The sequence below is a fragment of the Fistularia commersonii genome, chromosome 29 (genome assembly GCF_037954325.1).
Source record: "Fistularia commersonii isolate RoL2024-O1a breed Wild chromosome 29, RoL_Fcom_v1.0, whole genome shotgun sequence".
Classification (NCBI taxonomy): domain Eukaryota; kingdom Metazoa; phylum Chordata; class Actinopteri; order Syngnathiformes; family Fistulariidae; genus Fistularia; species Fistularia commersonii.
In genome coordinates, this window is record NC_141312.1 from 11,133,918 (window position 1) to 11,148,924 (window position 15,007).

Genomic DNA, 15,007 nt, shown 5'->3' on the forward strand with positions numbered 1-15,007 from the left:
ACCGGATAACTGTAAACAATCACAGTGACCAGATGAGTGAAAGGCTAATGGGATCAGTCTGATGTGGTACATTTCTAATCACTGCCTAAAGAGATTGGCTCTTTAAGCTGAACCTCCACCCATACTGATACCCAGCATCAATATGTAAATACCCAAACAGCCAGAAGTGAAACTGCAGTCGAAGACAGTGAGAAGGAATTATATAAGGGCTGAGTCTACAGCATTTAGCCTTTTGGTCTGATAGGGTGTAAACCACATAGCACATAGCACTTGTGGCAGAATGCTGTATATGACTCTAAATTACGTTGCATTGGCTAACTCAAAGGAAAACATAAGAAAGAAAACTACAGGTGTGTATGTCTGAAGTGATCATACAGATGTGAACAAGTATCCTTCACAGATATGTTTTTAAATAAAATTTTATAAAATAAAATGAAAAAAAAATGAATTGTAATAATCACTGTGTCAGACCAAAAAAAAATTCATAGAAATTTAAGAAGGTTTATGTATGGTTGTAGCTGATGGCACAACTCTAGGTTGCCTGCCTCCATGTAACTGCTTATGATTAAATGGAGATCTACTTCGGGTCATCGAATATCACTTACTGCAACCCAATCCACAAATCAAAACTCAACTGTAAGGAGAAAGTTGAGTCCTAGATGGAGCAGAGTAAAACCAGGGAGGTTTGGAGGGAGGTGAGGAAGATGACAGGCTGTGGGAAAACTATGCCAAGGGTGGCCCGGATTTTGCTGCAGAGCTAAACCTTTTCTTCAATAGGTTTGACACCCTAGTGAACTCTGGGCTCCCATCCCCCTCCTCCTCACCCCTCACACCTCTGACGTATGCTCTGCCACCCCCTCCTGCCCACCAGCAGAAGCTTCCAAGGACAGCCCCCACTCACCCCGCTTCACCTTCTCCTCAAACCCGGACGCAACTGCCGGACAGCATCAGCTCTTAAGGAAAGCCCTCCCTCACCCCGCCTCCCCATCTCCTCAAACCCAGACACAAACACAACCATGGACAAACCTGCCTCTCCACCACACCATCCCATCCCCCCGAGCACAGACATGGTCACCACCGGCCCACCCTCCCGCTGCCCACTGGAAGCTTTGACAGACAGTCCCCCCGCCCAGCCCCCTACTACATCTATGGGAACATTAACATACATGCAACCGCTACTACCCCCACCCCACCCCCGACCTCTGGAAGACCTCCTGCATTGTACTCTTAATGACTACAGGCCGATGGCACTAATGTCGCATGTCATGAAGTCGTTTGAGAGGCTTGTACTCTAGCATCTGAAAGACCAGCTATCTGCTTTCCTAGACCCTCTGCAGTTTGTGTAAGGACAGCACAAGGATGTGGAGGATGCAATCATCTTCCTCACTCATAGGGTCCTATCCCACCTTGAGGGTGCAGGAAGAACTGTGAGAGTCACTTTCTTTGACTTCTCCAGTGCCTTCAACAGCATCCAACCAGCCCTCCTCAAGGACAAGCCGCCGAGTATGCAGCTTCGTCCTGACATCACTGCCTGGATCCTGGACTAACTCACAGGATGGGTGCAGTATGTTAGGGTGAATTTGTTTCCAAGGCTGTGGCGTGCAGCACAGGAGTGCCTCAAGGTACTGTCCTGTCTCCCTTCCTCTTCACCCTCTTCTACTCCGACTTCCGGTACAAGTCTGGTTCCTGCCACCTCCAGAAGTTCTCAGAAAAATCTTCCATCATTGGGTGCATCAACGATGACAACGAAAAGGAGTACAGAGGTCTGATCATGAGTTTTGTTGAGTGGAGCAAGCAGAACCACCTCCTTCTCAACATCTCCAAGACCAATGAGGTGGTTGTGGACTTCTGGAAGAATCGTAGGAGACAGGTACCAATCACCATCCAGGGTGAGATGGTGGAGATAGTGGACTTCTACAAGTACCTTGGGGTCCATATCAACAACAAACCTGACTGGTTACACAACACTGATGCACTCTACAGTAAAGGTCATAGCAGGATATTCTTCCTGAGGAGACTGAGGTCGTTTGGCAACTGTGGCGGGCTCCTCAAGATATTCTACCAGTCTATGGTAGCCAGCACATTCTTCTTCGGTACAGTGTGCTGGTTGGGCGGTGCCAGGACTGGTGGGGTCAATAGGCTCAATAAGATAGTGAGGACAGCCTGCTCGGTGGTGGGACTTAACCTGGACCATCTTCAATCGGTGGCAGTGGGGAGGGTAAAGGAGAAACTGGGACCTGTCCCTGACAATCCTTCCCATCCCATGCACGATTAGCTGTGGCTGATGTGCAGCTCCTTCAACCAACGGTTCATTCCACCCCGTTGCAGAACCGAATGGTTCAGATGCTCCCTTGTGCCCACAGGCATCAGACTGTACAACAGCATATATATATATATATATATATAGTGTAAATATAGAGCTGCTCCTGTAAAAAATGTTATGATATGCTGAAGTAAAGCATAGGTACATTCTTGCCCCACTCAGATGATAGTAGTATTAACTGTACAGTGAGCAACAACTGAGAAGTAACAATGACAGGCTAAATTCTAGAAGGTCTTTGGTGGGTTGCTACTATGCAATTAGACTAGAAGGCTGCAGCACATACTTAGGCGGGTATTTAGCTTTGCCTGAAACTGTAGAACTGCAGCACAAAGAAGTTGGGATGACATTCTTTTAGTTATTAATCAAACCCTTAAACAATGTGAATTATAAATCACGTTTCAGTCTTGGCTCATGTTATAGAAAGGAAGGATTACCTCCGGTTGCCAGATTCTGTTAATGTGCTGCACCGATTACGGTGGAGTTTTTGTTGATCTCAGAGGACGTTTGGATTTCTACAGTGATTCAGTCAGCACACCATCAGCGATTTTTGTTTACAAAGCACCGCAACAAGATATGTGACTGTATGGTCTCACACTTTGCAACTGATTGTTTGTTGTTTGTTTACATAACATTTTTCAAGAATACTACAGTATTTAAAACTGAATGCGGGATATCTGAATTCAAAAGATCGAGGCAGTGGTTCAATGCTTTTCTACTTTGTGTATCAGTTACAAATTGTACAGGAGAGTTGTCTCAATCACATTCTAATCTAAAAGTATGGATTAGACATAAGTTAATAAATAGGACTGAATGTCACCATCAGTTGTTCACTCAAGACTAACACCTTACAGAATGGTTATTCACCAAATAGTAAGGCATGATGTCTTGCTTTCTAGGAACTATCAAATGGATTTAGATCGGACTCGAGCGAGACAATCTATGGCTTTACACCTTTGCATTTTTTGTAATACCTTAATGAACATTTTGATACATAATTATAAGGTCAACATGCTGACATTGGGACTGAAAGTGAACAGTTTCAGACAAAAATCTTGATTTTTACTTGAAATATAGATGATTCTTTATATTTTTTCCCTTCATTTATTAGTCATCTGTGTTTTTGGTACGGAAATTAACTTTGACATATGTATAATGATGTGTGAATTAGCAATTGATCACCCTAAATTACTAGGAAATACCAGAATTACAGTAATTCCCTTACATTACCCAGCAATTACTGTGAAGAGGAAATCCAGATTATTGGTGAACACCGTCAGGAATACCTTCATAAGGATCTCGGCTTTACCCATTACAGCTTCTCTATGTCACTGTATAGTCTGAGCTTGAAAGGTGCCATTCATTTCCTGCATGTGGCCTTTCCTTTACAGCACAAAATCAATGAACAACTGAAACACAATAACTAAACAATTATTAAGGATTACAAGGGTAGTAAGGCACAGACAGACTGAGGTTAACAGTGGATGTGACCCACAACGATTTTCCTGCTAATGATGGCGAAAGTCAAAAAAGTAACTACAACTTTCCTAAAGAGAAAGGATATCATAGAGAAAAAATAAAACACAAAAATGAGGAGTATGGATAATGATAAATAAAAGAATTACTCACTTGGTAAATATCTGACAGGCTGCTACTTCCTGAGTCGCTGGCAATGCTGCATCCTGACTGGCTGGGAGGCATGTGCATCACCTGCTGATGGGCGTGATCTGTTAGGTGCATCTTATTGAGGTCAGCAGGAAGCTGCTCAGACAGACAGGAAATAACAGAGATAAAAGAGCGGAGAAGAGAGACGGATATGACTCAAACAGCAAAATGCCACAAAGACACACGCATGTAAACAGTGGAAACTTTCTAAATAACAAAAGACTGGCTGGGCTCCGTTTACCATCTTACATGCTTATCAAAGTAAGATTGCACTCCTGGCAGCAGATTAACAACACTTTCAGACAGGTAGAGAAAAAAGACGGAAACAGTCATTTCTATGGCATGAATTTCCATCCAAATACGTGCACACACAGACACAATGAATGCAGAGACTGCAATCAAAATACATTCTTTCATCAGTGTCTTTCTGAAAGTGGGACCCAAATTAGCTACAATAAGAAATATGATAAAATGTGTCACATATAGTATTTAACTGATTGATGAATTGATTCTGCTTGCTTATTTTTATAGCGTTAAAACCCATTAGAAGAAAGTCTACAAATCTGCCAGGTAGTGTTTAATGATGCCAGATTTCACCAGAGCAGTTACAAAGATTGTTGAGGAAAGTCCTGAAGTGTGCTTCTGTGACAGTAGAAAAGATGTGCAGCTATTTAGCTTCTTGAAAATGTATATCTTTAACAACCAAATTTTAAAGCAGTAGCAGAAAAGAAGCTATTGTACTATGTACTATGTACCAAGCTTTGGTGGAAACTTTATTTTTGAAAGATGATGCAAATGATGTTAAAATGAAAAAAATATACAAGCAGCTTCGCAGAGACTTATCAAAAACATTTCAGATTTATTGTACTATGTACTATGTACCAAGCTTTGGTGGAAACTTTATTTTTGAAAGATGATGCAAATTATGTTAAAATGAAAAAAATATACAAGCAGCTTCGCAGAGACTTATCAAAAACATTTCAGATTTTAAAATTAGAAATTAGTGAAGTAAGGACAGCTGAAAGTTTCACTGCAAAGTGTTCCTCTTATGACTTTATGTTTGATTATTTTTAGACAGGGGTGTCCACAACACAGCTCACGGTCAAACTGCGGCTGTGGTTTACTTTTAATTTGCAACAAACTGAATTTGGAAATTAGATTTGTATGACATGATATGTCCCACAGTTGAAAATTGCATTCTTGTTGAAATCTTGAATTTATTCACTTGAAGACGTTTGCGAGGCTTTAGAGGTGCCAAACTGTATTTCAATGTTTCAGTGGAAGCTATCGTATTGAAAACACAGCTTCACCACAGAACGAGATGAATAAAAATAAAGAAAGTTCGAGGTAGACAACCAAAAATGGCAGAAAAAAGAGAAGCAATTTAGCGACTGAGTGTAAAAAAATTCAGACATGGTGGGAAAATAACTAGTTCTTCATAGAAGTCCAGGTGTTATATATGTGTTGTGCTGATGATAAAGTTTAATGTGAAAAGACACTATGAAATCAAACAGCACACCTACATGTCCTACACTTATGCTAAGTGAGAATGGAAAGTTAAGCAAATGGCAGCCAGCCTATGAGCTTAACAAGATATTTTTTTGTGCTATTGAATCACAAGAAAATGCCACAGTTGACTACGAGGCAGCTCAACTCATTGCTGACATGAGAAACCTTTCTCAGATGGTGAATTTATAAAACAGTAGCCCACTAATGTTATATGAATGACGTACTCGGAAAAATATGTATGAATTCAACACAAGCATGCCTAAAATTGCTGTAGTGCAGCGAATCAATGACTTGTTAGCTAATGTAAAACACATCTAATGCTAATGTAAAACTGTCAGATAGGGCTTGTGCTTTTTGATTTTTAATTGACTGCATATGATGAGATGTAGATGCGATGTATGTCGCTAAGTTGTAGAGCGCATGCTTCCCATGTATGAGGTCCTGGTTCAACCCCTGGCATATCCGGTTGCTTTGGTTAAAAGCGTCTGCCCAACGATTGTAACTTATGAGAGCAGTAGCACCCAATTGACAGAAATAAGATTATTTTTATTTCACTGAGGATATTCTTTTTGGAATATCCATCCATCCATTGTCTCATCCAATGTGGGATCAAGTGGAGAGGGCAGCAGCTGAGGCAAAGAGGCCCGGACCGCCCTCTCCGCCAGTCACTTGGACCAGCAATTTTTGAGGGATCCTGAGGAGTTCCCAGGACAGCCTAGCGACATTGTCCCTCCAGCGTGTCCTGGGTCTTCCCCAGGGCCTCCTTCTCATTGGACATGCCCAGAAAACCTCACCAGGGAGGGTTCCAGGGAATAACGTTAGAGCAAATTGTGTCATACACTCCTTAGTTTCACACACATTAATCCCTATAATATTCCAGATACAACAACGAAAAATAATTCTGGGTCCTTTTATCGCTCACAGAATGGTACTATCAGGGATGTTTAATAGAACAATTTAATTTTCATTGGCTCAGGTCTCTAACATAAGTTTTAAGTCATACTCAAAGGTGTATTTAGATGAAATCCATTTACCATTAAATACTGATGTACAGAACAGCTTCACTTTATGAACTGCAGGCAGCGTACCTATTCTACAATTTTTGCCTTACTGATTTAAACACACATGGCATTAACACAAATTATTACAAATTTTATTCCCTCATCTTTGGTGACAGCTGTTGACCAATAACAGCAACAGCAACATTAACCAACACACAAACCAACATTAAGCGGTTTGTGAGTTTAATGAGAAAAGACAGACAGAGCAGGTGACCCAGAGACAACATGTCATTGTTAATTCACAGATAAAAATGTATCGATTTCCGGGTGACTGAGCACTGTTCAGCCAGCGATGATAAACCCCAATCATTGTATCCATTAAATACAAACTGTTGACTCCTTCAGATGGGCCAGCTATCCAGTAACGTTTCAAATGGCTCAGCTAGTCAGGAAAACCTCAATTCATAATGCAGTCTGCATGTGATATCAGTGAAACAAAGAATTTCAACAAGTTTTACAGAACAAATTAAAACTAAGACTATCTTGATCAGGGGCACAACTCCAACCCATTGTCAAAGGTAGGTGGATGACATTTGGGTTAAAAACAAGGAACAAGAGATGGAAGCTTTCCCCGCACACTTCAAGAGGGTTAATAACCACATTAGATTTACAAGATTTATAATGTTACAGATTAAAAACTGCCTTTTTGGGCTGCTGAGTTCATATCCAACAAGCTTGGACATGAGGTTCTACTAAAAACAAAAGTACACCGATTAATCCCACCCTTGGACACAAACTGGTGGTCATCAGAACTCTCAACCATCTGGCAGCGAATATTAAGACAACTGGCAGGATAGGAAAACATAGGGCTGACAACAACTAAACTAGGCTTTGGTTACTCTTGCATGAGCCTCAGTACAAGTAAAATAACAGCCTTCTTTTGTTTTAAGCAATCTATCTGCCTTAAATTACCTGTTCATATTAAAAATCAGGTGAATGCCCCAAATACGTACCTTTATTCCTCAAATGACATATATAATGGTGCACACATCAACATGATAACCCTATTCAACCTAGTTTTTGCTTAACAACTCATTCATTAATATTATGAAACCTCTAAACTTGGACCAACGCCCCTCACCAACCCCAGTAGTCAGATACCGAAATATCTCCACTGTCCATTCAAACTGAAGAAGCCTCATGGATGAGTGGTGAAATGTCTACAAGAACAAATATTATGTCCAGATGCCATAACAAGATTTGACAGTGATTGACCATGACCTGGATAACTTCCAACCTTCATAGATGCAATAGAATAAATGGTGGTGAAAAAATATTGAGGTTTTGTATGAATTAGTTTTTGGAGGTGCCCTGACATAGAGGGGCATGCATTGATGTGAAAGACTGAGACTGGAGGGGAGAATGAGTAAGTGTATTGCAGGAGCTCTCAGTCACACCGCCACACCTAATCCAGCTCTAATCCTCTCCTTCCCTCTCCCTATGGGCAAACCAGGGTGGGGGTGGGGTCTCTCACTCCTCTCATGCATAAAAGATGATAGTTAGGAGATTAAATATGAATGCATAAGCTTCCTCCAAATGTACAATCCCATTATGACAGCGAAGAGGACGAGGTTGACGATTGGTATAATTTTACGATCAAACTGACAGTTTCACTGCACCACAGTCTGATCATGACCAAAGAAATTATATCACAGTATGGATTGAATAGGATTTAGTTCAAGTCAATTTTAGCGGGTGAAATCTAACAATATCTATAAGGAAAATGATGTATGGCTGTTACATAATCTACTCTGCTACATATGAATTAATGATTGACGAAAGTCTCTGAACAAGGAATATTGATGGCTGCACAATAAATTGAAATGATGTTGTGTTGAACATATTGAGCAGTAAATTATCTTGTATTAATTAGTTTATGTCTCTCTGTCTCTTTTGAAGAAATCTTCCCGGCTGATGTTAAAACACTGTTGATGTCAACACGTCAGCTGTTGCTTTAACATCAAAAAAACAGGCAGTCAAACTGACACAAGACATGACTGAGATGAATAACTATGACAGACGTACGTAAGGACAATGAAATACAAACCATCAATTTCAATGAAGATGAATATTAAAGCAGCTGAAAATCATGGTTAAACTGACTTAACACTTAAAGATCATGCCGCATTCATTGTCAAGATAAACAAATAAAATATCCATGTACTATTTTATGCATCTCACAACCGTGTTTGAGTTGACATTCATACCTTTTGCCGGGGATTACTGAGGAATCTTTGACTTGGCTGAGATGCTAGCAACCCCTTAATTGAGGGGGAATTCCAGCTTAAATTTTAAGTATATAACATCAACCAAGTATACCGAATGCAATTGCCTTTGTCCAAAAAATATACGGTGTTAATCTAAGTTACATTTTCATTATGATATGATTATGCACAGTGGCAGAAGATATTAAAAACTTGAGTCTTGTTTCTAAATTCAATTAGCTTGAAATTCCAACCAGGGCCCCACACTAAGTCAGACTACTACAGGCAACGATTGCTAGAGGTCAAAGGTTGGCCATCTGACATGCACACTAAAGGCCAGCAGATGTCAGTAATGAGACACTGCTGTTAAGCCATTAAAAGCCTTTTTAATGCATACTATGTCATTGTAACCATTTTGAGCACAGATATTCAAAAGGAAAAAGTAAATAAAAAAAAGGAAAATTGAAAAAGGTGAGGTCCAGTAAAATATATGAAACAAGTTAGGACATGAGGAGTCAATAGCAGTTGACTTCAATTTCTCAGCTATTATTTTTTGAGCAATAGTGTGTATGAATTATTGACAAAGGATTATATTAGCCCTACAAACGGGAGTGCGACATATGATTAAGCCCAGATGAATTTGTGTGTGTGTGTGTGTGTGTGTGTGTGTGTGTGTGTGTGTGTGTAAGTAATAGTATATTAATCCAAACGACCATTTTGGAATACAGTGAGGAAAAAATGATGTAAAACTATGTATTTGTACACTTATTGCTGATTGCAAATTCCAAATGGTGGTCTGGACACAGATATTTTCAGAAATAGTTACTCTGGCTTTAACTTGGTTTAAGAAATTACTTTTCTACAATGACTTAAAGTCAATATTAGATAAGGATTCTCTTGGGTCAAACATTACTTTAGGAATACACTTCAACAGTTTTAAGAGAAATGAAATGCCACCTATTGTTTCAAGTAGATTACAGTGATTTTTGGTGTGCCTGACCCCGGGACAGATGTTTGCCAGTAGAGTTCTCCAGTAGGTCGACAGGAATTTGTTGTCCTGTTGACATTTTCACAACATGCTTTGACAGAAAGGATGCTGAATTTCACTGTCACTAGCTCTGCCAGAGGTTTGTGACTTTTGCCCCAGTTGCTTGGGAGCGCTGCAGGCATGAGACACAGGAAGGAAGAGCCACAAGGAGAAGTGGAAAGAAAGTATGCAAGTCTGTGTGATGCTACTTGGTGCCCATTTCATGCTAAATGGGCCGTGCCTTTCTAAAACTCTAAAGAACTGGTGACCAATAAGTTTGGATTGGACTTCATGTAATTGCATGCGGATATTGGTGTGTGTGTTGCATGCGTATGTGTAAATATTATACAAGTGGTCACCATGGCAATGGAAAAGTACTAATCACCAGTGGTAAAAATAAAAGATATTTCATTTTAGAAAGCTAGTCAAAGCATGGATGCTTTGACAGAAAAAAAAAAAAAAAAAAAACTATTAGAAACAATAAATCTGAGGCAAACTCAAAGATACATGAAATGTAAATTTCCAATATTGCATTTTATTTTGTCATATTAACATAGCGCTTATCAGTCTCCTTTTTTGCGGAATTTAAAGATCTCCTGTTGAATTTAAACAAGAGGTTAGAGTTCAAAACACAACTTGAAATGACTGTCAGTGGGCAAAATCCCTGCATTGATGTGAATGTAAGAATGTATCACCGGACCTCAATATCAGAAAATAATAGAAATAAAAAGACAACCTTGCTGTAGGAATAACCACAAATATACTCAATATATTCTTAATAAAACTTCAGTCTCTCCGTGGAATCAACCTAAATCATGAGAGCGGGGATCCTACTAATGGCTATATGATCATTCATCCTGGAAAGTCTTAACTACTTATTTTGACTTCTGGCAGCTTAAATGGTGAAGAAAGCAATTAGCACGGGTCAGAAACTACAGGGCTGAGCGTAACTGTAGCGGAAGATGAAGCCGTCATAACCAGGCAGTGGTGGAAAATTCAGGGTAATTGGCATATAGAGAGTGGGTTTGTGTATGTGTTGCAGCAAGTTTCAAAATGCGGTAACAGTTATCAAACAGTAGATGTTGTACTTTTACATATCTTACTTTTCTACTCGCCCCATCACTTGCTTTGACACACATTTAAGGAAATTTTCATGGCAGGAAGGTAACTGTGATTAAACCTGTTAGAGGCTCATCACTTTTTCAGTTTCATTTTCATGGATCAGGTCAGGAAAATTATAGCTTTATTTAACTTGGTTTTGTACGTAACAATGTTTTCCTCTGAGATTAATAAAAAAACATGAAAAGCATTTCACAGGTTATTTAGTCATTCATTATCTGTTGATTTACCTTTACCTGTTCTGGCTTAAGTAGGTAACAAAAAAAGTAAAAACATATCTGGGCCACAAAAAGATAGACTCTTCATTGTTTAAAATTTCAGATGGAGTGGATGTAAAAATCTGCAAAATGCACCTGCTGACTTAATAATCTTGTGCTAAATGTCTTGAATGCAACCTGTGCCATGGTCACTGTTCTTTACAGAAGCTCAATATTTGTACACTGACAGAATTGTTGACTATTGTTGACTAGTAACTCCTCTGTTTGTTCAGTTTGTGTCATTTGGGGGTTGCTATGTATGTTACGGGAAGCTGCAAGGCATCGCTGCCTGGAGCCAATGAGGAAGGTGGGCCATGGTCAGGTCTACCGGATACAGGAGGGCAGGCTTGACACTGAAATGCTGACATAAAAGGCAATTATGCACACAGAAACGCACAAGCAATTCGGGACAGACAGAGGCAGAAAAACACACCTTAGCACTTCCTGGCTCCCCTTTGTTAACAGATGCTTCCTGCCTTACACTCACAACAGACAAAAACAAAAAAGCAAAGGAGAACAGTTCTTCTTTACACAGACTACAAAGTCTGTTGGACTGGCAACTCCACTCTGTGGTTACTGCTTTGTTTTTGGTCCTTTTGGACTTTATTCTACTGTTGAGGTTGGGCACTCAGGCCCTGGGCTTGGCTATTTACCAACTAAAACAAAACAAAACAAAACAAAACTTAAATAAATAATAGAAGAAAATCAAGTGAAAATCTATGAATAGGCAGACAGAAGACCACACTTTCTGCTGTGGTTTAAAGGTATTATCATTTTCCTATTTTGAGTGTCAGAGTTCCATATTTTAGCAACATCAACTGCCGTGCAAGAGTGAACATGTGTACCGTATTTTCGGATTTTCAGTTTTTTTCATAGTTTGGCCGGGGGTGCGACTTATACTCTGGAACAACTTATGTGTGAAATTATTGAGCTCTCTTGCTCTGATGTGTGTCTGTCTGTGTCTGCTTGTGTGTCTTTAATATATTAGCAATCATCACACACACACACAGGCCAACCAATCAAAATTCAGCGGGGGTATGTCATGGCAGAAGTGCGTTGTGAAAAAAAGATGCTACCTGCTACTTCTGTACCTCTGAAAATTGATCATTTCAACATTCGCAGTAACTTACAAATATAACTGAGAGGGGCTGAACAAAAAAAAATGGCAATGAAAAGAAAATCATATTCTGCAGGTTACAAGCTGGAAGTAGTGAAATATGCAGCAGAAAACGGCAATCGAGCAGCAGAAAGCAAGTTTGAAGTTAGTGAGAAACTTGTAAGGGGCTGGCGAAAATCAGAGGTTACTCTTACTGAAATGAAGAAAACAAAAAAAAACTAATCCCGGGCTAAAAGTTAGGTGGCCACAGCTAGAGGAACGAGTTCACACGTGGGTGCTTTTGAAAGAGACCAGGAAGAGCGGCGGGATTACATGCATTTATTAATATATCAAACTATCAAACTATGCTGGTTTATATGACTTTTAGGTTCAAAGACAATTGGTGGTAAACATATTAGTGTAAAAATGCCTTATCTATAAGCTGAAAAGAGAAATTTGTATGTAGCAAAATGAAGAGTGGAATTTCTTATAAAACATGTTCATTTAAATACCTGTGGATAGTCCTGCCAAAGGAAGGTATGATTTCTTTCTTTTTTTATAATGTGCTTGATGGTATGTAATGTGAACATTTCCTTTAACAAAAAGCCTATAAAGGTTTTACTAAAATGAAAACATAATGTTTCTGATCGATAGTAGAAAAGCAGAATGTCTATCTAAAAGTGAGTTTTTAAAGTGTAAGGCTTAGTCAGCTGCTTGCTGGTCAGTCAGTCATATTTGCCATGAGTAATTGAACATCTTAGCCCTACACAATTTTTTTTGAGCCATTGGCATAAAAGAAAAAGAAGGTGCAAAATAACAGACAGGTTATCTTTTTATAAGTTATCCATTCATAGAAGCCTCAGAGTGAAACATCCGGATCCTTCACAACTGAAGTCTACCAACTTAAATCTACTGTTTGACAGCATGGCAATTCTTTACTGATTGTGCCCACAAATATCTGGGGGTCAGTGTCTCACTGAATTCCTTTCTTTAAAAAAAAAAAAAAAAGTCAGCAAAGTCATCCAATGACCAACTAAAGACAACATGATGAATATAGATTGGACGATATGTAGAATACATAACCGATGCTTTAAAGCACAGTCACAACAAGATTAATTTCAAGGAAGGCTAGGTAAGATTAGAGTGTAAAATAAAAGCAACCACAAGAATTTATTTTTGTTTTGGTTGAATCATAATTTCTGACTTATAGAAGATGAGGCAGATGGTCTGGTGTAATTTAATTTATATTGATCTCGATCACACCTACTTTCTGTGAAAATGATACCTCAGTCATCCAATTCAAAGAGCCTTCTCTCTATATTGTCAGAGCTTGGACAGATGTTCTCGCTCCCTATCGTCACTCTTTCAGTCAATCCTTGGCGGTGTTGCTCTTGTTATGCACTCATCTGACACACTCATCTAACACGCCCCATCACCCCTCTATCTCTGTTTTTATGGCGTAGAGGCCACATTGCCTTGCCCTTTGTTAGAGCTCTGTCTCTCAATCAATCATGCTGACAATGCGAGAGAGATCAGACTAGAAATCCATCAAGGCCAATGTGAAGTGGCTTGGCATTACATCATCAACCAAGGGTCACACTTTCAGTGCAAAAAAAATTCTATTAACATACCCAAATTCCTGTGGGTCCACTGGGTGATTAATAACCTTTAAATGGGGCCTGCAGTTTGCATTTGCTGTTCAAATGAGTCACGCTTTTCTGGGACTGACAGCTTCCATTGCCACAACCTAGTGACCAAACCATCACAGAATGTAAAAACAACTAAGATTTAGAGAAACAAACAAATTAATTACTTAATTGATTACACTTGGCTGTGCATAACATAACTTACGAAAGTAATCTGTCTACAATGTAAGCACCTTGAGAGGAAAAGCACGAGTTATGAAATGCACAAACCAGAACCCAACAAAATGTTTCCAAAACCATATTAGCTTAAAATATAGAACTTATGAGTTTATATGTTTATATATATATATATATGCTGTTGGTCAGGAATGTCACTTATCTGTTTATACAAGACACTTTGCTGATTTATCTGTTCATGTCAATGACTGGTGTTCATTGTCCTTTCTATACAAGTACAGAATCAATCACCCCATTGTTGTTTTCCCTATCGAATCCTCTATAGTTGCATTACTATTCGACACAACACGGACCTTCACACCCTGATAATGCCAATATTCAGCAAGATGCATTGATTGCAAAGGGAAGCTGAATCTTGACCTGCAGCAACTTCATAGATGTCTGCAGCCGAGTGGAGGGGTGGCATGTATCTGTGCAAATGGTGTGGGAAAGAGTAGGTGCGATTTGTGGAAAAGGAAGCAGCAGAGCACTGCCCAGAAGGAAAACAAAAGCAGCAGCAGCGAGCTAAGCAAAACGAGATGACCCATTACTTACTTTTAAATTATGAATGGGGAAAAGAGAGTGGGAAAATAACAGATGAACTAGCACATGAAGATGGAATAGTTACTAACAAAAAACAAATGATAAAGGAGCCAAAAAGTAGGTAATCTGACTTAAAAAATTAGGAAGCTACAGGATGCATGACAGGCAAAATAAGAAAGAATTTGATACAGACTGCTTAAAAAACTGATAAGAGAACCAGTTCTGTGCAAGCAGTTGAGGTCAGGGGATACAGCAGAACATTTTTGACAAGCCTTCCTGGAGTGGGAGGAGGTAGACTGAGGTTGTGTTCCACTGGGAAGGGGAAGGATTTGATTTAAAGTTAC

At 39.4% G+C, this 15,007-nt stretch overlaps 1 protein-coding gene across 21 annotated transcripts in view; it reads right to left on the minus strand.

The window, feature by feature from the left end:
- Positions 1 to 15,007, minus strand: part of rapgef6 (Rap guanine nucleotide exchange factor (GEF) 6) — a 126,911-nt gene that overhangs the window by 42,286 nt on the left and 69,618 nt on the right. For all 21 annotated transcript variants that reach the window (XM_086177557.1, XM_086177556.1, XM_086177555.1 and 18 more), the window contains one exon: positions 3,950 to 4,081. In XM_086177557.1, coding sequence (XP_086033683.1) covers positions 3,950 to 4,081 — 132 coding nt within the window. The remainder of the gene's footprint in view (positions 1 to 3,949; positions 4,082 to 15,007) is intronic.